We start from the raw sequence: 23,046 nt of genomic DNA on the forward strand, positions 1-23,046 counted from the left end.
TTTAAAACTGAGAACCCATATACATATTTTAACTAGTGACCTCTGCCAGGGAGGTTGTTTTTGGTAATGTGGACCTCTGACCACACTACCAATAAGGTCAAACTTTGATAAAATGCCTTATCTTTAAAACTCTGCTTAAAATTCTACTCCCTTTGTTTGCATTGGCAACATTTAGGAAATTATACTGCTATATGGGGATTCTAAATATTGCATTATAGTTTGCATCCAAATATCAGGTCACATTTGTTCACTGATATCACTTTTACATTTCACATCTGCCTTTTTTTCAAGTTGACTCCATAATTAATTTTATCTTTATTTTATTATGACTTTATTTACATTACAGTAACATGTTATAATCATTTAAATACATAACAATTTGAATACATGTACAGTGTTCCTGAATATTTATTATTTTTGGAAAAAACAAACCTATAATAAAAAAAAATGTAAACTTTATATTTATTACTAAACATTTAAACAAATGTTGCTAAACCATGAAATGAATACTACACATTTACTATATCCACCGCTCCACTGTGCTGCCCGATCCCGCCCATCCTAAAAAAGACCAATCTTTTTTGGTTCAATTTAATTTTAGCTTTCAGCAGAGACAGGTTATCTGTATGTGATCCTTTCCGGGCCTCGAAAGTCTGTATCTTTAATAGTTTTTCTTACCTGCTGTAAAATATATTTATTCCCTAATCCTTCTAAAGCTACAGAGGTAAAATTATAGCAAAGCGAAAAGCCTGAAAGTTGAATTCGTATGTAAATATTGTCAGGGTTTCAGTGCTGCCTGACAGTCTGTACTCGGGGCATTAATAACGGCAACGTGAATAACGTCATTTATCCGCGACGCGGCGTATAGTGTGGGGCCGTGTCCACGCGTGTTTTGAAAGATCTCCTCAAAGTTCGTGTCAGTTTCTGTGATGGCCTCCAAACGGCCTCAGGATGAGTGCAGCAGCACAGAGAGGAAGAAGAAGAAGGAAAAGAAAGAGAGCCGCGAGGAGCCCGCGGAGCTCTGCGCAGCCGTAGAAGAGGAACAGGTGAAGAGAGCCGTGCAGGAGGCGTGGAGCTGCAGGGCGTCCTACAAGCACGGTCAGTGAGGGCAGAGGTTCAGCTTCAGACATTCACCTGAAACCTTTTTTATGAGTCTCAGACAGCCACAGAGACCTACAGGCACGAAGTGACTGTTGTTGGAGTGTTAGAAAACTTTGATTAAACCTCTCTGATATCACATGTACTTTACGCAGAGTAGAATGGACACTACAGGAAATAATAAAAACACAATAGAAACATTTCCTACTGTAACACTTTATACTAACAGGTGCGGGCTGAGGTCCCCCCCAGAAATTTTATGCCCCCTCCCCAGAGTTGTGGTCGAACCCGTGTGGGAACTTATACTACATCTTTTTATACAGTCTATATTATATGCCACGGTGACTTTTGACATGGAGTCTGTTTATCAAGGCATAAGCGGAGTATTTTTGAGAGGTGGATCTGACTTTGAGATCGAGGACGGTGCACGCTGTGAGCGTGTCCTGGGTAATCCTTCTTTTCTGACTCTGATAACGACCATAATTCATAAAAAGTACTTTGTTTTAAGCAGCGATTGAGCTTGTTAAAGCCATCAGGAAAGCATTTATGGAGGTGTATATTTAATAATGTATATTTAATAAACTAAGTTTGCCCCGGATATTGTCTCTTTCTGCTGTGACAGATCACCCATCAAATCATACACTCCCCTCAAAAATTACTGGAACAATGAGGCTAATCTCTTTATTTTTGCTGTAGATTGAAAACATTTCTATTTGAAGAACAAACGATCAAAATCTCAGCTTTTATTTCCAGGTATTTACAACTGAATCTGATACAAAGTTTAGAAGAAAGTGCCTTTTGTCTGAACTCACCCATTTTTCTTGTGAGCAAATTATTGGAACATGTGACCGACAGGTGTCTTGTTGCCCAGGTGTTTCTTGTTGCATTGATTATTCAAACAATAAATACTGCTGAATGTCTGTGCTCAGTTTCAGAGGGTTTTTGCCTGTGCAGACTGTGCATTTATAGTTAGAGGAGTAACCAACATGAAAACCAGAGCACTTCATCTTTTTATGTCAAACCCAAATGCTTTCAGCCTGCAACAAAAATAAAGGGGTTGGCCTCACTGTTCCAATACTTTTGGAGGGGAGTGTATGTTGCTAAATGCTTGTTTGGATTTGTCCTTAACTTTGGTGTTTATGTTGAACAGTTTCCTTTTTGTGTGTAATTGCTGTGCAGGCGATCTGGAGTTGGACTGCCACCCTTTTCCTCACTGCATCATCAAAAACTTCATCAGCAGCCAAACCTTTGTAGAAAACCTCCAGAAAGAGCTGCTGGAGCTCAACTTCCATGAAAAGTCAAATGATCTGTACAAATTTAAACAGGTGGTTATTGGACTCATCTTCACACTGATTTATTCCAGAGTCTGTGTTGGTGGCTTATTATTAATCTTGCTGTTCCCAAACAGTCAGATGACTTGAAGAAAAGAGCAGAGCCGCATATCGCAGGACTGAGGTAACAAAGTAGTTTGAATTCATCCATCCATTCTCTTCCGCTCATCCTTTACGGGGTCACGAGGATGCTGGAGTGATTTAGATAAGGGTTAGGTTTGACTGGGTTAGAGCATCTGGCCAAAACTGTAGGTCTTACTGCGTATCTCTGTATGCATAAGTTAGGACAAAGACTGCTTGATTATGGCAGAAATCACTCAGAATCATTCCAGGCAATATTTAGATCATGGTTACTTGAAAAATTTGGAAAAATAATGGATTTAAAAAAAAAAAAAAAAAAAAAGTGAGTTGGTTTTTAAAGAAGTGGATTTCTTTGACCTTTAATTATAATTCCACATAGTAAACTAAATAAGTAAATGGAGGCAGCACAGTGATGCAGTGGATAGTCACCTCACAGCAAGAAGGTCCTGGGTTCAAATCCATCGCTCAGCTGGGGCCCTTCAGTTTGGAGTTTTTATGTTCTCCCTGCACCTGTGAGGGCTTTCTCCAGGCTTCCACCCACATTGCAAAGGCATGCATGTTATGTTAATTGGTGTGTATTGTTGTCTTTCTGTGTGTTAGCCCTGTGATAAAGTGGTGACCTAGCAGAAAGTGAATTTGGACTCCTGTGGAGAAGTGAATGTAAAAAAGAGAAGGTCTATAAGATTGCAGTGAGACCTGCTATGATGTATGGTTTGGAGACGGTGGCACTGACAAAAAGATGGGAGGTGGCAGAGCTGAAGAGATTAAGGTTTTCATTGAGAGTAACCAGGATGTATAGGATTAGAAATGAGTACATCAGAGGGACAGCTCAGGTTGAGTGGTTTGGAGACAAAGTTAGAGAGACAAGGCTGAGATGGTTTGGACATGTACAGAGCAGGGATAGTGGACATATTGGACAAAGGATGTTGAAGATGGAGCTGCCAGGCAGGAGGAAAAGAGGAAGACCACAGAGGAGGTTCATGGATGTAATGGAGGAGGACATACAGGGGGTTGGCGTGACAGAGGAGGATGCTAGGGATGGGTTGAGATGGAGGTGGATGATACTCTGGAAAAGGGCATACTAAAAGAAGAAACTCAAACATTGAACAAAATGTGGCACAATAATTGTTTTATCTTCATTAAGATTGTTTAACAATTGATAGACACACAAATTGTAATTGCACAGACCTAGATAGTAACTACCAAATGTGGTCAAAAAAAGGTGAACAGGTGAACTGAACTTGGGTGCTCACGCCTTATGTTTTCTGACCCTTCAACCTGAATGCTGCTCACTATAGAAACGTATCAGAACACACAGAGCATGCTCAGTGTCCATGCTGATCGATGGAGGCTCCACCTCACAGCTTACAGAGTACCTTCAGGCTTCATCTTCACACAGGCTTTGTGGAGGAAATGCCTCTGATAGGTCAGGTTGAGTAGTTTGGTGGCACAAGGCAGATCTGCACCATGTTCGGCAGGTGGTTTTAATGTTGTGGCTAATCAGTGTATGCTGCAATCAATATTTCCTATCTAACAAAACATTTCCTCTTTTTGAAGTCATAGATCCTTTTTATAGCAGGTATTTTGGCATGTCAAAGCAGGAAGATTAATGAGGACTACATTAAGTGAGCCACCTTCAGGGTCCTGGCATTGTACATGCTGGCTCACAGATCTACTGAGACAGTGAGAGAGGGCCTTTCGTGCTCATTTCCACGTCCACGCTGACATTCTTGACTTTAAGTGTTTGTGTGGAGCATGGAAGGACAATAGAGACACATTCTGGGGTTTATCAGGTCCACCAGGTGGAGCCAGAGATTGCAGCTGCCATCCTAATTAGGATGCTGCATTTAGTGCTGTTGACTGAAAGTCAGAGAATATTTGGACTGTTTGGTAAGTCAAAACAGAGAGGTAGTTTCTTCTTCACTCTTCACTACAGCGCTGAGGCTGGCAGTGAACACAAGGCTCAAAGTCTTTGGAGCAGAGTAGATGCTGGAAATGACTGCCAAGAGGTTCAGTGTTTGAGACAAGTCCAAGAAAAATTTGAATCTTGGTGAGTAAATCAAGGAGAGTATCAGCTGTGTCCAATCAGAGACTCCATATATTACAGAGAGAACACAATCGTATGCAAACCTTTCTTTAAGGAAATAATGTGCTGTTTTCTTGTCATAATTATGACAAGCTGTCTGCAGTGAATGTGTTACATGTGCTAAATGCATCTAAATATATATTTGTGATTGTATGGTGCTTCACCTGCTGAAGAAATGCAGCAGTGGGGAATAAATACGGTAATTAAAAACACAGTAACGGCCTCCCTCTGTGGTCATCTATTATTTATGTCATAACAAAATGTCACAGAGGGCTTTCAGGTAGCTAAACAATCTGTCTGCATGGTGAGTTGCGTACTGTGTTTTCACAGTACGCTCGTTTCTGTATCGCCGTCTATAGGGCAGCACTGTTTGGGCGTTTCCGGTCCTGGCTCGGAGAGGTGCTGGGGGTTGAGCTGGAGCCCACAGTGGATATTTCTTGTGCTAAATATGAATACACAGGTGAGATTAGCCAGCAGGAAAGGCTGTTATATTTTTGAGATTCTGTTTTATTTATTGTCTGTCCTCCTTTTTAGATGTTCTTTTGTGTCATGATGATGAGTTGGAGGGGAGGCGCGTGGCTTTCATTTTGTATCTTGTGCCTCCGTGGCAGAGCAGCGATGGGGGAACCCTCGATCTATACACAACAGACAGTGAGTGTCCCCCTGTGTGTGTGTTCGTGTGTGTTCATCTTCATTCAGACAACAGAAGTGAAGTGTGTATTTAATCTTTGTCATCAGGTTGTTTCCAGCCACAGAGCATAGTGAAGTCCCTCGTACCCTCTTGGAACACACTCGTCCTCTTTGAAGTTTCTCCTGTCTCCTTTCATCAAGTAAGGATAAAGATTCTTGTTTTTGATTTCTTCTATATATCAACGACAAGGCTGTGGTTGGAAATTCAGAACATGTGCTGTGTTTTTTTTTTTTTTTTTTTTTTTTTTTTTTGGTAGGTGTCTGAAGTTTTGTCACAGGATAAGTGTCGCCTGTCTCTGAGCGGCTGGTTTCACGGACCTTCTTTGGAACGTCATCCTCGCCACGTAGAGCCCACCATCCAGAGGAATCCACACTTACCGAGAGATGTGGGTGCTGTCTTCACAGGGATGGCTCAAAATTTTGGGGGAATCATTTTTATCAGCTTTGTTTGATAAATAGGCAGCACGGTGGCGTGGTGATTAGCACTGCTGCCGCACAGTTAGAATACCATCTAACAGATAATTGGTATGACTCAGTGTACAGCTGGAGACATCTGATAGCTTAGCATAAAGACTGGAAACAGGAGGAAACAGCTATCCTTCTTTGTAAAATGCACACTCACTGGGCACTTATTGGGTACACCTCGCTAGTACTGGGTTGGTCCCCCTTTTGCCTTCAGAACTACTTTAATTCTTCATAGCACAGATTCAACATGGTGTTGAAAACATTCCTTATAGATTTTGGTCCATTTTGACACTACAGCATCAGATTTGCTGCAGGTTTGATGGCCGTACATCCATGATGTGTATCTCCTGTTCCATCACATCCAAAGGTGCTCTACCGGATTGAGCTCTGGTGAATGTGAAGGTTATTTGAGTACATTGAACTGATTGTCATGTTCAAGAAACCAGTTTGATGGTCTGAGCTTTGTGACATGGTACACTGTCCTGCTGGAAGCAGGCATCAGGCAAAACTGTAGCCTCAGTTTCCTGGTGTGATAGGAGTGGCACCCAGTGTGGTCTGCTGCTGCTTCAAGGTCTTACATGTGGTGCATTCAGAGATGCTCTTCTGCATACCCCTGTTGTAAAGAGTGGTTATCTGCTCTCCTCTCACCTCCAGTGTCAACAAAATATTTTCATCCAGAGAACTGCTGATCACTGGGTATTTTCTTTTCTTTTTTTTTTGGAACCATTCTCTGTAAATCCTGGAGATGGTTGTTTGGGGAAAATCTCAGCAGTTCAGCAGTTTGAAATACCAGCCTGTCTGGCACCAACAGCCATGCCACGTTCACTGTGACTCATTTTTCCTCATTCTGATGCTCAGGTTGAATTGCAGCAGGCCATCTTGACCATGTCTGCATGCCTAAATGCACTGAGTTGCTACCATGTGATTGGCTGATTAGAAATTTGCATAAATGAGGTGTTGAGCTGGTATACCTAATGAGGTGCTTGGTGAGTGTATATTAAAGTTTTATGGAGGCTCTGTATGCTAAGCTAGCTATCTCCAGGCTCCAGCTCCATCTTTGTCAGACAGATGTGAGCCTCGGTTCATTTTTTCTTGTCAAATTATTCCTTTGTTGGACAGCCTGCTTTCCTGCTCATGTGTTTGCTGTGTTTGTGCTCGTGGCAGGAAACATTGCTGCTGGAGTGGATCAATCCTCTTTATTTGGACATTTCTTATCAAGAGCAGATTCAGGAGGAGTTTGAAGACAGCTCTGAAATTCAACTCAAAGGATTTCTCAAGGTAACTTCTAAAAACTAATTTCCACTGAAGCAGTGCTGCTGCCTTATCCAGAACAGTTTCCAGGCCCTACTACCAAAAACCCAAACAGGCACTGCACCACAAAAATGTAGTTCCCAAAGTTGGAACTGCTGATTCACAGATGGCTTGCAGATGAAGCACACATGATTTTCTGTCCACAGAAAGTACCTCAATTTGAGCTACATAGCACTGCGTCATCAAAAAGTCACCAGTGTTGTATTTGCGGTTCTTCTCAAAATGCACCAGAGCAGAACTGGCACTGCACCAGCATTGTCATGGATTTTTCTCTGTGCCTTTCCTGTGTTCATTTGTTCCAGCTGAGTGATTAAGTGTTTGTCTTCAGGAGGAGAAGTTCAAGGAAGTGAGTGAAGCGCTTTGGCTCTCTCAGATTCAGTGGACGAAGAGAGGTCCACCCAATAAGAGGTGGGTATGTTTGACTTATTAAAATAGCATTCTGTATTAGAGACCTCTGACTGATTATCTGTGTGCTTTCAGATGCTATGAAGTAGCAGCTCTAGACTCCCTGCCTCAGTGTGTGAGTGCATGCTGGGAGCTGCTTCATTCAGAAGCGTTCTTCCTGCTCCTCTCCAACTTTACTGGCCTTCGACTGCACTACCTTTGTCCGGCTGATGATGAAGAAAATAACGATGAAGAGAAGGATAAAAAGGAGGAAGAGGATGGAGAAGCCACTGGGTCTTCGAACAAATCATCCTCAGCAAATGCGAGCAGAGAGAAAGGTGTGTTAGGGCGAGTGGTTTTTGGCCACAGTGGCTTTATTGGCAGTGTAGAGGGACAGGAAACAGGGGAAAGAGAGGGGAAGACACGCAGGCAAATCGGCGAAAGGCCGGGAGTCAAACCTGCGCTGCCTGCACCGCAACGCGACATATGCATGTAGTCACCTGTTCCACCACTGAACTGCCCGAGTGCCCAGTTTTCATGTTTTGACCTGCATGTATTTTCAGAGCCGAGCACACCTGTATGTTGTGGAGAAGTGCGTCGATGGTCTCATGGCAGCTACACTCTGTTGCATGATGGCGAGGCAGCGCGGGCAGAGTACGCTTTAGACCTTGTTTTGCCTTTTGGCTGCGCAGGTGAGTTTACACACAGTGAGAGAACAAACTGTGAGACACCAGTGTGATTGTTACAGGACTTTTAATTTTCTCTCATAGGCTGGCAGTCAGAGTTTGGTGGCTTCACGTTTTATGTTGCTAATGAAGAGGATGAGGAGGTGAGCGTTGATTACTGTGAAATAATGTGTGGATGTGCGTACATGTGTGGATGATGCTTTGACAGTTATCATCACTGCTTTCTTCCCTCCCTCATTACAGCTTCTGACCATCTACCCGGAGGACAATTCCCTCGCCCTCGTCTACAGAGACAAGGAGACCCTCAAGTTCGTCAAACACGTCAACCACAAAAGCACTTCTGACTCTGCTGACAGCTCTACTTGTAGAGAGTTTTATGACTTTTCTTTTGTCTACTATGAATAAATATGTATTTTACTACATACATGTGGGGTTTTAACATCATTTTGCATGCATTTGCATTCACACTGGCCCCAATGGACTCCACTCATATGGCTACACTTTAGTCCCCTCACTAGGAAAAATTCAGGGGTTACAGTCTTGCTTACAGTCAGCCTGCTATATAATGTAAACCAAAGCAGCCTTTGCAGTGGAAAGCTGCTTTTTGAGTGGTGTGATGTCACCAAGTTGTTAACAAATGATGGTGTGGTAAGCCTCAGTGTCACACTCAAATCCATCCGTTGCTCATTACATCCAGTTTCAAAAATTCATCTTTTACACTGTCTTGTAGTGCATGCTGTTATGTTTCCCAAGTCTTTCACCAGTGGGAGCTGATTCATCTTCCTATTAAGCAGTGGACATCCAACATTTAGGTGTATTACTTCCACCTGATTGGCTGGAGTAAAGGTACAAGATTCCAAATTATAAGTTTGCCAGCAGGGAATGGGACATGGGTGTGTGTGTGTGTGTGTGTGTGTGTGTGTGTGTGTGTGTGTGTGTGTGTGTGTGTGTGTGTGTGTGTGTGTGCGCGCGCGCGCGTGCGCTACCTTTGCAGGGTTTATATACATTTGCTGCTGATTGGGAAGGCTTCTGACACCCTTCAAATGAGAGAAAGCATACTTTAAAGCCCACTGTTGTCCACTCTTTGGGTACAATATGTCATTCAGCCTGGAAACCATGACAAAGCTTTGATTAAACATGTTCATTATCTGGTTTGAAGAAAAAAAAAAACTGACCTGTATTTGCCTGGAAGAAGAACACTGGTGTGGTTCCTTTGCACAACATTTAAGTTGCAATATACTGAAAGGTTATTTTTGGATTTAAAAAAAATTTTTTTTAAAGTCCAGTGATGCAGAAATCATGTTGTCTATACCTCCAAAAATAAAAAGTTGCAGTCCTGTGCAAACCACCCATTATTTCTTTATATTTTGCTATGAAAATGGGAAGTAGGTGCAGTGATTTATTGAAACTTGAGCAAACATGCATGGAAATAGAGTATATTAGGCAAGAAACAGTTGGATGTTGGCTGCCTTTTGTTCAGTTCTCTGTCAAGATGATCCCACACTGCTTCAGTAATGTTGAGGTCCAGGTTCTAGGGCCAGTCCATGAGTGACAATGTTCCATTGTGTGTTTTTCTATCCAGGTATGCTTTCACTGTTTGGGAGTGTGTTCGGGATCATTGTGATCCTGAAAAATTAAGCTGCTGACAATCAGATATTTTCCAGATGGTATTGCATGGTGGATACTGATGGTACTTTTTTGCATTTATAATTCCATCAGTTTTGTCAAGATCTCCAAAACCACTGGAGGAAATGCAACCCTAAACCATGACAGAACCCCCACTGTGTTTTACAGGTGGTTGTAGACACTCACTGTTGTACCCCTCTCCTGACCATTTCTGTATATACAATGATTTTAACCAAAATTTTCAAATTTAGATTTATCAATCCATCAGATCTGTTGCCACTTACTTTTAGTCCAGTTCTTGTGTAATTTGGCATACCGCAGCCTTTTCTCTCTCTTCATTAATAATAGCCTCTTGACAGCCACTTGCTGAGACTTCAGTGAACAGTAGATGGATCAACTGAAGAGCTAGATGCATCTCTCAGGTCCTGTGTCATGTTATTGCTCAATTTTTTTAATTCTTAAGGAAATTACTTTCAGATTCTGTTCATCTGTTATACAGTTTTTTGTTGTTTTTTTTTTAAGCCTGCCACTTCTTCTTTTGTCCTCTACTTGGCCAGCTTCCTCAAAAATTTGACACACTGCACACTACCAATTTTTTAGGTATAAACCCAAGTTTATATACCTGAAAACCTTTTAGTTGTCTTGGGTATATAAACCCAAGACAACATTTCCCCTGCATTTCCCCTGCATGTAATTTAATTTGATTAAATGTTTTGGATTTGATTAATTCTTAGGTTAATTTCACCTATGTCTATAAACATCCAAGAAACCTTTCTCCGCTGTCCCTTTTTTTGCTGTCAGTGCGAATATGCAAATATATCAAATGCAGTGCTTTGGTTTTCCCCTGCAGCTGTTTTTTTTTTTTTTTGTATGTATGTCCTGTTTATTTTGTGTTGGCGTTGGTTCAGGTTTATATTTATGACGTATGGATTCGTAATGAGACGTGTCGTAATACGTATGAAAAAAGAAGACTACTTCCTTCCCGTCACGATTTTCCTCCGGGCGGCTCGTGGTTTTCCACCAATCAGGGCTCAGTATGATATCTGCGCACCCAATGGGAGGCCAGGAAGTTCTTACTGTCCGTGTGAGCCCTCAGAAGGAAGTGTTACCCAACACTCGAAGAAAGTTTTAAGGTAAGTTTGAGCCGAGCTTAACAAAGTATTATATTCACGGTGAATCAAAGGGGCACCTAGGCGGGAACTGGGGGCGTCAGCTCCCGTGGCTTTAGACCGCTTCAGCGGTGCGGCTGCTCGTAGCTTCACGGCAGTTTTCTACTCTACGTGACATTTCACACAGTAACCTCCATCCTTCCAGCTTAAGGCCCTGACATTTTAAAACCCAATAACTACATGTACGGTGTTCTGAATCAAAACAATGCAGCTGTTAAGTTATTGTTAAAAAATCCTGACGGTAACCAGCTAACTCACCTGTACGTACGGGTCGCTTAGCAACCACGTCCTCAGTCGAGCACTTTAAAGTTGGGCAGCAGTTATCACCCTGACATTAAAGTTACTTAGTCTATAATTTAAGTAATTTAAGTAAACTCTGGATGTATTTTGCTGTTGTTGTTGGAAAGCTTAATTTAATTAATTTAAACCTTTATTTAACCAGGCAAACAGATTAAGAACAATTTCTTATTTATGATGAGTTTATCAGCTGTAACCGAAAGTTTCGTGTTATTAGACGCTTTGAAACATAAACATGTAATAAGACAGCTCCAAATATCAGCTGTTTTCTATTCAACAGTTTGCCTTGCTTCTAATTCAGTGGCTTTTAAACCTGTTCTGGCATGCCTTTCTTCAGAAGCCATAAAAAGTTCATGCCAAAGCTGTAATCATGAAATGCCTATTTATTATTCATTTACCGGACACTTGACCAGATACACCTGTTCTCGTTGACGCAAATATCTGATCAGCCAATAAACATGGTAGCAAATCAGTGCATTTAGATATGCAAGGATGGTCAAGATGAGCTGCTGGAGTTCAAACAGAATTGTGAAGAAAGCTGATTGAATTTACTTTGAATGTGGCTGGTCTGCTGATCTACAGCGATTTTCCCACACAACCACCTCTAGGGTTTACAGAGACTGGTCTGAAAAAAGATAAAATATCCAGTGAGCAGCAGTTCTCTGAGTGACAATGCCTTGTGGATACCAAAGGAGAATGGCCAGACTATCAGTAACTCAAATAACCACTCATTGCAATCAAGGTATGCAGAAGAGCATCTCTGAACACTTAATACATCAAAGCAGATGGACTACAGCAGCAGAAGACATACCAGCAACAGAAGATGACACCGGGTGACACTCCTGTCAGCTAAGAACAGGAAACTGAGGCTACAATTCACAGGGGCTCACCAAAACTGGACAGCAGAAGATTGGAAAAAAAGTTGTGTGACAAGTCTCGATTTATGCTGCCACATTCAGATGGTAGATTCAGAATTTGTCATAAACAACATAAAAGCATGGAGCCATCCTGCCTTGTATCAGTGGTTCACTCTGGTGGTGGTGTAATGCTGTGGGGGATATTTTGTTGGCACACTTTGGACCCCTACTGTCTATCGTTTAAACGCCATGGCCTACCTGCATGGTTTCTTGAACATGACGAAGAGTTCACTGTACTCAAATGACTTTCAGTCTTCAGATCTCAATCCAGCAGAGCACCTTTGGGGTGTGGTGGAACAAGAGATTCACATCAGGTGGAGCTGACAAATCTACAGCAAGTGCTGCAACAAATCTGCCACAAAGAATTAAAGCAGTTCTGAAGGCAAAAGCGCTTTGAATCCAGTACTAGCAAGGTGTACCTAATAAAGTGTCCAGTGGGTGTGAGTCTGGCTGTTCATTTGTTTCTCATCTCTTAGCATGGCCCTTAGTAAAACTGTATTTACTCTCCTGGTGTATTTTAGTTCTGTCTGTGGTTTGTCCAGGTGGTGTTGAAGTAGCAAAGCAGAAGCTGTTGCTCATCAATTGTTGGCATACAGTCCATTTAAAATGTTGTACACTTTAATTTGTTTCAAATGTATTTAAAAGCGAGAAACTAGAATATTGATATAATAGAAAACACTGGTTAACCTTGTGCTGACCCCATGACTGTGCCCTTTGTTCATACCGCCCTTCTTCAGATTTTTTTTAAATCAGCCATACGTAATAAAAAAGAACCCAGCTTGAATTTTGGTGAAATAAATGTTATCACAATAGCATTAGTAAAGTCTTTTTTTAAATTTTCCCTCCAGAAATCATATTAATTTATCTCATTCTAAATTTGTACCCTGGTCATCCACTTCCGACCTACACTGGAACACTGTGCTAGTCAGACTCCATGTACAGGTGGATTAAAAGCTCATTCATAATGAGCCTTCTGGTGTTAATATAAGTTTGAGTTAGTTCAGATGTCCTACAGGCCGTTTTAAGAGATGACCCATTCACAACAGGGCTTTGGATGGGTCTCCCAAATCAGTTGAAGATTTACCTTGAAACACAAGGGCCATTCTGGAGGGGTATTTCTGACAATTTGGCAGCCAAAAGTTAAAAACAATCTAATGCTAAATTAAAAAACTAAATCATAAAATGTTGTAGAGTTGAAAAAAAATTTTTTTGATGCCACTGGAAAAAAAATGTGGTCAGATCAATTAGGATTTTCAGGGAGGGAAAAAACAAAAAACAAAAACACGAACTCTTGACTCACAACTAACTCACACACTTACAGTGCTTCCTGTAGCAGCTTATAAGAGTTAATGAAGAGGTGGAATTTCAGCCTGTGTGACTGACTTGGTTTGTGCGATTAGTCATTTTGTGTTTTGCTTACATGTGACATTTTGTGGGGAATCAATTCAGAAGCCTCAGATATTCCACAGGATTAACAAATATTTTTCTTTCCACTGAATTATTTAGTTACAACTTATAAACTGTTTATAAAATGTGCCAGATCAAAAATAGTCTGCAAAGTTGATCAATAACTGGAGTGGTTTTGGAAGACCTACCAAGTTAAGGTGATGCAAAAACGCAGGTCCTTTCTCTAAAGCTTTAAAGGATTGCTTCACTTCTGTTGCTGTTCCTCTTATTTATTCTGGCTGTAAAGAGAAGCCTTCCCAGCATGTGAGCCATCAGTGTTTTGCAAAGTTTTGTTGAGGAAAATGTCTGTGTTGCCCTCTCTAACCAGCAGCTCACCAGAGAAACAAGTCAAGCTGAATTTGAAACTGAAAACATGGTGACCTTGGAAAAACCCATTTGATTTAATCACAGAACGCTGAAGCTTCAGATTATGAATGATCACAAAAGGCTCTGATTTTGCCACCCACTCCTCACAAGGTGAAACCTCTGAATTCTGACAGACACAGATCATTTTTTCTGTCTCTGGGTGATCAGAACACACTATTATGTCTAAAGCTACTATAAGGAAATTATCTTTTGGACATGAGGAATAAATGCACCCAGCGGTAGCTGTTTTTATTTATATTCAGTCATGTAAAAAAAAAAAAAAGCATACCATATCATATATGATTGGCATAAGGATGTGATCAATTATAATCCTGAATTTGTGTCAGATATTACTGTATTTATCTATGGGTTGAGACAAACAGCTGATTGACAGCTACATTTATAATTGAAAATTGAAAATGATCAGATTTGTAAATGACACATTTTTTCTGGTCATGCTTTTCCAGTTGTCAGGACTTTTAATTTTTCTCCTTTTATGTCAGCTCGATTTATTGTTCATAGTTTTTGGACTGGACAAAATAAGCCATTTGAACGTGCTTATGAGTCAAATATTTTTTGTTACCCAAGCATCAAACAAGCTCTCCAGGGAATACTAGAGGTTGCCTTTTTGGCAGCAAAGGATGAATTATATATTTTAAGCTCCCGATGATCACTTAATCCTCATCCAGCTGCTAAACTAATCTCACAGTATACTTCCAGAGTACCAGTTGATAGGATAGCAAATAATTACATGCTGCCTAAGTCGTTTCCTGTACACCTAGTAGCCAAGCATACTGTGATTCAGTAAAATGCAAGGACGTGCACCTAATCCAGCTCAGAGGTTCCTCTTTCCCTGCAGAGCGCTCCATATCAGGATGCATGGAGGCAGCACCAAGAGAGAGCCAGCAGGTTTCAGTGGTTCATCCAGGTTGCAGGAGTCAGGGGCTGTACTGGGGGAGGGGAGGGGAGGGATGAGATTAAACATGTTTTTATGTAATGAGGGTTTCAGAAAGAAGCTGGGGTAAAAAAGGTGGAGTGAGGCCAGAAACATCGTGGATGTATTTTGGCTGCCACTGATCCAGGCGGTTAAGTTCACAGAGATGATACGGTTTATTTTCCCATCACTTTGAGTGAAGACGATTAGAATCTGAATCTTCTGTTTCAGATAGAATGAGACATAGAATTAATAACCACTGATCAAAGGTTCGGACCCTGAACTTGAGATGACGTACTCCTCTTGCCACATATTTTTATTACCTGTTGATGGTGGAGGTGGAGTGGTTTACACTTTCGCCTCACAGCATGAAGGATCTGCATTCAGACCTCCTGCTGGGTTGGGATGTTTCTGTGGAGTCTGCATGTACTTCCTGTGCCTTCCTGGGTTTCCTCTGCATTCTCTGATTTCCCCACACAGTCCAAAGACGTGTGTTAGGTTAATAGGTGTCTTTTAAATTGGCCGTGAGTGTGTGTGTGAATGTCTGTCCAGGGCTCCAAATTCAACAGACAAGTAAATCGACTGAACAGGTGATAGAGTGGGGTAACTGTTTGATTTATTATACTAGTGCATTAGTGCAGTCAAAAAAATGGAAAAAGTTCTTTTTTGGTAATTGAATTCAAAAAGGTAAACGTTTGCATACTCTGCATTCATTAAGACATACAGTGAATTATTTCAAGATTTTTTTTGTTTAAATTTTGATGATTATGCCTTATAGCTTATGAAAATCTCACATTAGTAGAATATTTACTTACACAGTATTTCACAGTATAAATATCTGTGTGACTCTGTCAACCTCAATCATTGGGAAGAATGCTGAGTTGACCGTTGCTGGTGTCAGTGCATCAAGAGGCACCACACACAGACATCTTCAGGAAAGGAGCTACAACTGTTGCATTCCTAATACCAGTCCACTCCTCAGGAGTCTTATCTAGATAAGGAGAGGAAGAACTGGACTGTTGCTCAGTGGCCCAAAGTCCTGTCTCCAGATTAAGGTAAAAATTGTGTTTGATTTGGAAATCAAGGTCCTAGAGAATGGAGGAAGAGTGGTGAATCCAAGGTGTTTGGAGTCCAGTCTGAAGTTTCCACAGTTTGTGATGATTCTGGCCCACAGTCCAAAGTCAACACAGCTATCTACCAGGAGATTTTAGAGAACTTTAATCTTACATCTGCTGACAAGCTTTATGGTGTTGCAGATTACCTTTTCCAGCAGGATTTAGCACCAGCCCACAGTGCCAAAACTACTACCAAATGGTTTTGGGTTTTGAGTGTATAAATGAGCATGCAGATATTTTAGTAAATCCTTTTTTTTATCTTAGCAAATATTCTAGTAATTTGAGGTACTGGATTTTCAGTTTTTATGAGTTATATATCGCAGTCACTAAAATTAAAGCAAAAAAGGCTTTAAATATTTCAATTTGCATATAATGAGTATAGAATATATGAAAGTGTACCTTTTTCAGTTAATTGTCTCAAATTGTGTTCAGAGAATGGCAGACAAGACTGTGGATGGAGGTCCATGGACGGGATGCACGGTCATGTTCCTGCAGTCTCTCTGTCCTGGTGTGAACCTGCTCTCTCTCTACAAAGACCCACAGGGAAAGTTCATAATTTTCAAAGTCATCAAGCTGACACTTATAGGTGAACACGTCTAATGTCTAATACTAAATTCTAACTAAAATAGAAGAAACCTCTCATAGGATTTCACATTGATGAATATCTTCCACTGTTAGATTCAGCAGGAGGTCTGGGTACATATGAAATCCTGAAGGTCCATGATGCTGATCCCTTCCTGGGGGTGGAGGTGAAGTTTGTGAATGTGACAGCATGTCGTCAGTTCCTGGAGAGCTACAGCTCTGGAGCAGTGAGGCAGTATCTCTGCCAGCATGCCTGCCGGCTGCTCGCTCTGCCCCAAGAGTTAACTGTGGAAACCCAGCTCAAGGCAGGCACTCACATCCTGGATCTGTGTCTAGAGAACTTGGAGCTTTGCCTACAGCACATCCACCTGTCACAGGTAAGTTTGATGTTTCTGTTAAATTGGTCACCGGTGATTTTTAAAGGGCTGTCCGTACTTCAAATTTTAAAGTAGGTCTTGTTTCACCTCGTTGCACCTGATACTGGCAGATTTCTTCATGGGGTTTTCTTGCAAGTCAATTTTTTCACATTGCAGCTAAATTGGGGGCTTTTTCCACAAAGAGCCACAAAGGCAGGTCTGTTGTAGTCATACCTGTTCCTGAAAGCTAAACCTGACCTGCTGTGAGTACTGCTCAGTTTTTTTTAATTAAATCACACCATCTTCAGTTACAGCTCTCAGCCCCATCACAAGTTTAAGCCTTACACATTGATGATCAGTGCACTTTCAGCAACAGTATTTTTTTTAGTTGGTACCTCTAAGCTTGTACTTAGTGAGACAGGACAAAAGAAATGCTGTGGAAGAGAGGCAAAGATTAATAATAACACATAGAGAGTGAAAAGAGGTGAGTGGAGGAACCCCCCAGCAGCCTAGGCCTATTGCAGTGTAACTAAAGGAGGGTTCAGGCTCACCTGATCCAGCCCTAACCAAGTTTAAAATGAAAGTTTTAAGCCTAATCTTAAAAATAGAGAGGGTGTCTGTCTCCTGAATCCAAACTGGGAGCTGGTTCCACAGAGGAGGGACCCGAAAGCTGAAAGCTTCCTCCCATTCTACTTTTAATTGCCCAAAGCCAGCATTCTGAGAGCGAAGGTCTCTATTGGGGTGATATCATATTGTAAGGTCTTTAAGATAGGATGGAGCCTGGTTATTCAAAACATTGTATGTGAGGAGAAGGATTTGAAATTCTATTCTGGATTTAACAGGGAGCCGGTGGATTTAATAAGGACCTGGTGAAGAGAAGCCAGTATGGGAGAAATATGCTCTCTCTTTCTAGTCCCTGTCAGTACTCTAGCTGCAGCATTTTGGATTGACTGAAAATGTAACCTCAGAGGACACCAAACTGATCCATAAAGTTAAAAAAGTTCTGAAGCAAAAACCAGTAATCACAAATAATCTCCCATTTCTGTCAAATTTAAGCCATGGCCCTTTATCTTAGTATGGCCCTTTGGGACACCCCAGCACTTCTCATTTCTGAAGTTTCTGTCATTTCTGATTTCTGTTGTTTTGTGATTTTTCAGCCAGAGCGCCTGCGCGATGAGGAGATTGATGAGCTTGAGCAGCAGTTGCAGAGTCAGGCCCGTGGTCCTGCCTCACAGACCGCCACCATCACACAGGAAGAGTCTCCCATTCCCAGCAACTGCTTCGAGTTTGAGAACAGAGTGTTTGGTGAGTTGAGACGGTCTTTGTTACTTGTCATGTTTGTGTAGGGTGCTCTTCACAGTGCTGGACTCAAAGAGGTCCCAGCAGACACTAAAATGTTTAAGCTTTTTCTTTGTTTAGGTGTTTACTGTAAATTTATCTGGAGGATGGGGGTTTAGTTACAAATGTGATAAAATTTTACTAAACTTTTGAGTGAAAGGAAATGTTCTTGAAAGTGGAAAGGACTTGTATTTTGTTTTGAAACCTTTTTTGTTCTCCTTGTGCATCTCCAAAAACAACTTTATTTAAATGCGAGAAGCTGCCAGAACTTGGTTGGTTGATTATTTTTTTCCTGACACCACATAAATTCAATACTGTTTTTCAGCTGTCTCTCTAATCCAGCCAGTCTGTGGGAAGAGATTAATGCCTGCAGATAATGCATTTGGTTTGCATGCTTGGACTGATTTCATATTGGGTCAACTAAAATTTAAATGAATAAAAATGAGGGAGATTTGGTGGCTGCCAGACAACTGAAATTAAACACCCAAACACACATTAAAACTCTCCTGGGGTTTTATGTTGGTGATTTTAATGGGAAAAAGGAAAGTGTGTAAGTATACCAGCAGTGTTTTTTTGTTTGTTTGTTTTTTTTGTTCATGAACCAACTGGTCTTTAATAATTACACCTGATTTTTCAGTATTTGACCATGTAAAGCATTAAAGCTGCTCTGATCAGTATTTTCATATGAATAATCAGATTATACAGCCCTGTGATCACAGGCTATTCGCTGACTTTGCCTGTTTTTTGTTTGGTGCTTAGCAGGTAGTGTTCATTGCTTGAGACCAGCTGCCTGCTGATGCTGCAAGTCACTGTTATGGGAGTGAAATGAAACTATATTAGTAAAGCTATACAGGCCAGAAAACCAAAAACAGTGATTAAAATATCTTTAAAATGTATTTAAAGAGTTGGTGAAGACCTAAAAGAAATTTTGACTTAGTGGCACAGTGGTCATGTGGTTAGCACTGTTGCCTCACAGCAAGAAGGTCCAGGGTTAAAATCCACCGGTCAGCTGGGGCCTTCCTGTGTAGAGTTTGCATGTTCTACATGTGTCTGCGTGGGTTCTCTCCAGGTACTCCAGCTTCCTTCCACAGTCTAAAGACACGCATGAGGTTACCTGGTGATTCTAAATTGGCCGTAGGTGTGAATGATTGTCTGTCTCTCTGTGTTAGCCCTGTGATGGACTGGCAGTCTGTCCAGGAGGTACCCTGCCTCTCGCCCTATGAGAGCTGGTCCACAGGCTCCAGCCCCACGTGTCCCTGATTTGGATAAGCGGTTAGGAAAAATAATGAATTTTATTCTCCAGATGATTGCTAATGTTGCTCTGTAATTGCTGAATGTCTAAACAGCAACCTGCCCACACATAACAGTTGTATGTGCAATGTAAAATGTGTGTTTAGTTTGTATCCCTGTCCCCATCTGGCTGAAAATGACTCATTAAATCTTCAAGCACATTAAATGAAGGAAGAAGATGCTGAAATTGCAGCTACAGCTGGCAAAAGGACAATGTAGTACTAAAGTATAAAAGTCCTGTTGGTGTACTTTAAATCAAGTATGGGGCTGTGTCCACTAAAGCTTTTTCCTGAGGTAATTTTTTTCCCAGCTGTATGCAATGGGAGATTCGTGTATTTAATAAAGGCTTTATTAAGTGTCCACAGAGAGGTCATACCACTTTGCAATCTTAAATGCTTGATGCGCGTGCCACCAGCAATATCACAATAGATGACTGGCCAGCACTCTCCCTCTCTTCCAGCTGCCTCAGGCTGCACAAACACATGACTGGATGCTTCTTGTTGACTCTTTGCTCCCATTTTTCAGACTGGACCAACATGGCTAATCATTTGGAAACTTTTACTTATGTATTACAAAAATAGTTCACTGAAATGTGTTTCTGAAAACATTTGAAGTGTGAAATTAATCATGGTTAATTTTACAAGTGCTTACAGGAGTTTTCAAAGGTGCTGGATGCCCTTTATGTATGCCCCTTATTTGCATGAAGACCTCATTTTTATCTAAACCAGCAGCCAAATTGATATCAACACTAAATGAGAAATGTGTAATTAATAATGGATCCTGTGAACATGTGCTGTTGGTGCTTAATTTTGGGTAGAATGCTGCATTCAGGTTTTCTTCTAGTCATCCACTCACAGTGGCGGAGGGGTGGGTTAAGTAACACACCAACCATTTACCACATCCTGCTTGTATAAGCTCTGCATGATGACTGGACAACAGTGGAGGAGAAGCTAATTAAGCTGGTCTGTGTACCCATTCCTGGACTACCATAGTATTAGTATGAAAACAGTATGTTTATAGGAATATTTAGATTGCAGCCCTAGAATCAGGTACTTACAACACACATACTACTACTTACTTATGGCTGTTTGATATCATAGTAACCAAAGCCTCTCACCCTCCAAGGTGCTCCCACCTGGACATTTTCAGAAGAGCATCTGGAGTAATGAGCTAGCAAAAAACAATTGTATACAACCCCTATGTCAGATGAGTCAAACGTGCAGCTATGAAGCCTGGGGGCCAGAAGGGTCTCATCCATCTATCCATCCATCCATCCATCCATCTATTCTGTTCCACTTATCCTGTTCAGGGTTGCGGGGGGACTGGCGCCTATCCCGGCTGTCATAGGGCAAGAGGTCGCCAGCCTGTCCGAATTAAAAAAAAAATATAAAAAAATTCAATAAATTGAGATTCTAGTTTTATCATGGTGATGCCAGCATCACTACACAGGAGTAGAAATATTTGGAAAATTAAAAGTAGTAAAAGAAAATTTTTTGTGAAACATGAAGGTTAGGTTAAGTGTTGATTCTAAATTGCCCAGGGGTGTGAATGGCTGTCACTATTGCAGGGCCAATACATGGCCCTGCAATAGTGGACAAGTGACCTGTCCAGGGTGCACCTCGGCTTCCACTTTATGGCAGCTGGGATAGGCTCCATTGACCCCGTGACCCTGAATTGGATAAGCAGTTAAGAAGATGGATGGATGGACTCAGTGTATGTGAAAGCACTGAGATATACAGTAGAGTATTTTTGTCATCTGCTTTATAAATGCATTGCTTATTAAATGAGCAGGTTTTTTTTAACAGGAAATAATCCTTTTGTTGTCTGGCTTTTGGGTATTTTTGTTTTTTTACTGGAGTGGGATGATGGTTATCTTTCATTTGGATTTATGGTTCCAGCTATTTTAAAATCTTGGCTCTGTTGCTGGTTTTTATACTTCAAAGAGGTATAGGAAACATTAGGGGGGGTGTATGCATTATTATGCAATGGTTTACTAGTTCAGCCCACTTGAGATCAAATTGAGCATTATGTGACCCATGAATATGAGTTTGACACCCCTGCCCTAAGTTATTCTGTGAAAGCTTACTGTTTACATCTGTTTATAAAACACTGTTTATGTAATCATAATAAAGTGTGGTTTACATTAATGTTTTTCCTTCATCTTGATCCCATGGCCCCATCAGAGGACCGAATGCTGACAGCGGCAGATGTGCAGAGTTTTTCTAACGGAGTGGGCCGTCACTGGAAGCATGTAGGGAGGGCACTGGGGAGGAACTGCCGCGCTCTGAAGGGTCCAGCTATAGACAACCTGGCCTACGAGTACGAGAGAGAAGGGCTATATGAGCAAGCCTATCAGCTGCTCAGCCGCTTCATCCAGGCGGAGGGGAGGGCAGCCAAGCTGAGCCGACTGGTCAAAGCACTGGAGGACTGCAAACTCACCAGCCTTGCTGAACATATTCTGGGCCTCCAGCCGCGAGAGTAACTCTGAGTCCGAGCTGTGAAAACAGAGGGCGACGGGTCCTCTCTGCATGAGGAGCAGCGACTTTGTCCTTCCTGGTTATATTACATACACAGTGTGTTTGTTCTTCATGTCTGTCATCATCATCATCTTCACATTTCAAATCATTCCTCTGTGTGTGCGTGTGTGTGTGTACGTGTGTGTGTGTGTGTGTGTGTGTGTGTGTGTGTGTGTGTGTGTGTGTGTGTGTGTGTGTGTGTGTGTGTGTATGAGTGTGTTGCACATGTGTGAATCATTAAATGATTCACATCTTTTTGTTTATTACTATTATTGATAATTGTTTTCATTTAGTTGGAATGATCTGTCATCACTGTTTAAAAAATGCTGTCGTGAGTTTAATGCACTATTTAAACTGTTTTCATCATGTTTCTCCTTTTCAAGTCAATTTACAGATGAAACCTGCTGGGTCTTCTTTCTAATGAGTGTAAAACTGAAGGTTATTGGTTGTTGTTTTTTTTTTACAAAATGGGTGCATACAAATTAAATGATTTTGAAAAAACAGGCTTCATGTTTCTGCTTGATACATTAGTGTAATTAAAACTGAAAACACCATTTTGTCAAAAGTCCCTCAGGTATAATTTAGTGTTAATCCTCACTCCCTCTCTGCCAATGCTTGCTGTCACTCACACACACGTGCACATGATTGAATTGGTGATTACTGATGTTGAACGTGTGTGTGTGTGTGTGTGTGTGTGTTGCTGCTTGAATCATGTTGTGGAAGCTTCGGGGCAGAGCTGAGGTGTGTAGTGAGGTTTTATCTCAGCCTGCCTGTCAAAGATGGATGGAGCTTCTGCAGGTTGAGCTCCTGTGCTGGTTTCATTCACGGTCCACTGTAAAAGATCCCCTCCCCCACTTTTTTTTTTACTCCACTTGACCATCCAGCCAGATGTGATGTGTGGATTAGAAGCTTTTATCACCCCCCCCCCACACACACACACACAAACACACACACACACTCAC

At 41.4% G+C, this 23,046-nt stretch overlaps 2 protein-coding genes across 3 annotated transcripts; both read left to right on the plus strand.

Annotated features, from left to right (window-relative positions):
• The first annotated feature begins 856 nt into the window (after window positions 1-856).
• Window positions 857-8,554, plus strand: ogfod1 (2-oxoglutarate and iron-dependent oxygenase domain containing 1). Its single transcript, XM_030724489.1, has 13 exons — window positions 857-1,098; window positions 2,278-2,423; window positions 2,507-2,553; window positions 4,956-5,056; window positions 5,131-5,247; window positions 5,335-5,426; window positions 5,544-5,672; window positions 6,916-7,029; window positions 7,391-7,470; window positions 7,543-7,784; window positions 8,010-8,138; window positions 8,217-8,275; window positions 8,376-8,554. Exons 1-13 carry the CDS (start codon window positions 930-932, stop codon window positions 8,535-8,537), a joined length of 1,587 nt encoding a protein of 528 aa, XP_030580349.1. The 5' UTR covers window positions 857-929; the 3' UTR covers window positions 8,538-8,554.
• Window positions 8,555-10,811: 2,257 nt separating this feature from the next.
• On the plus strand, window positions 10,812-22,554 carry tradd (tnfrsf1a-associated via death domain). 2 transcript variants are annotated; one of them, XM_030726425.1, is made up of 5 exons: window positions 10,812-10,891; window positions 16,435-16,588; window positions 16,681-16,961; window positions 18,098-18,245; window positions 21,752-22,554. In XM_030726425.1, the coding sequence occupies exons 2-5, from the start codon at window positions 16,438-16,440 to the stop codon at window positions 22,048-22,050; spliced, it is 879 nt and encodes a 292-aa protein (XP_030582285.1). In that variant the 5' UTR covers window positions 10,812-10,891; window positions 16,435-16,437; the 3' UTR covers window positions 22,051-22,554. The 2 variants fall into 2 exon arrangements, with proteins under 2 accessions (XP_030582285.1, XP_030582284.1); XM_030726424.1 differs by lacking the exon at window positions 10,812-10,891 and having other exon boundaries at window positions 14,958-16,588.
• Window positions 22,555-23,046: the final 492 nt, after the last annotated feature.

This window comes from Archocentrus centrarchus, chromosome 3 (assembly GCF_007364275.1).
Source record: "Archocentrus centrarchus isolate MPI-CPG fArcCen1 chromosome 3, fArcCen1, whole genome shotgun sequence".
NCBI lineage: Eukaryota > Metazoa > Chordata > Actinopteri > Cichliformes > Cichlidae > Archocentrus > Archocentrus centrarchus.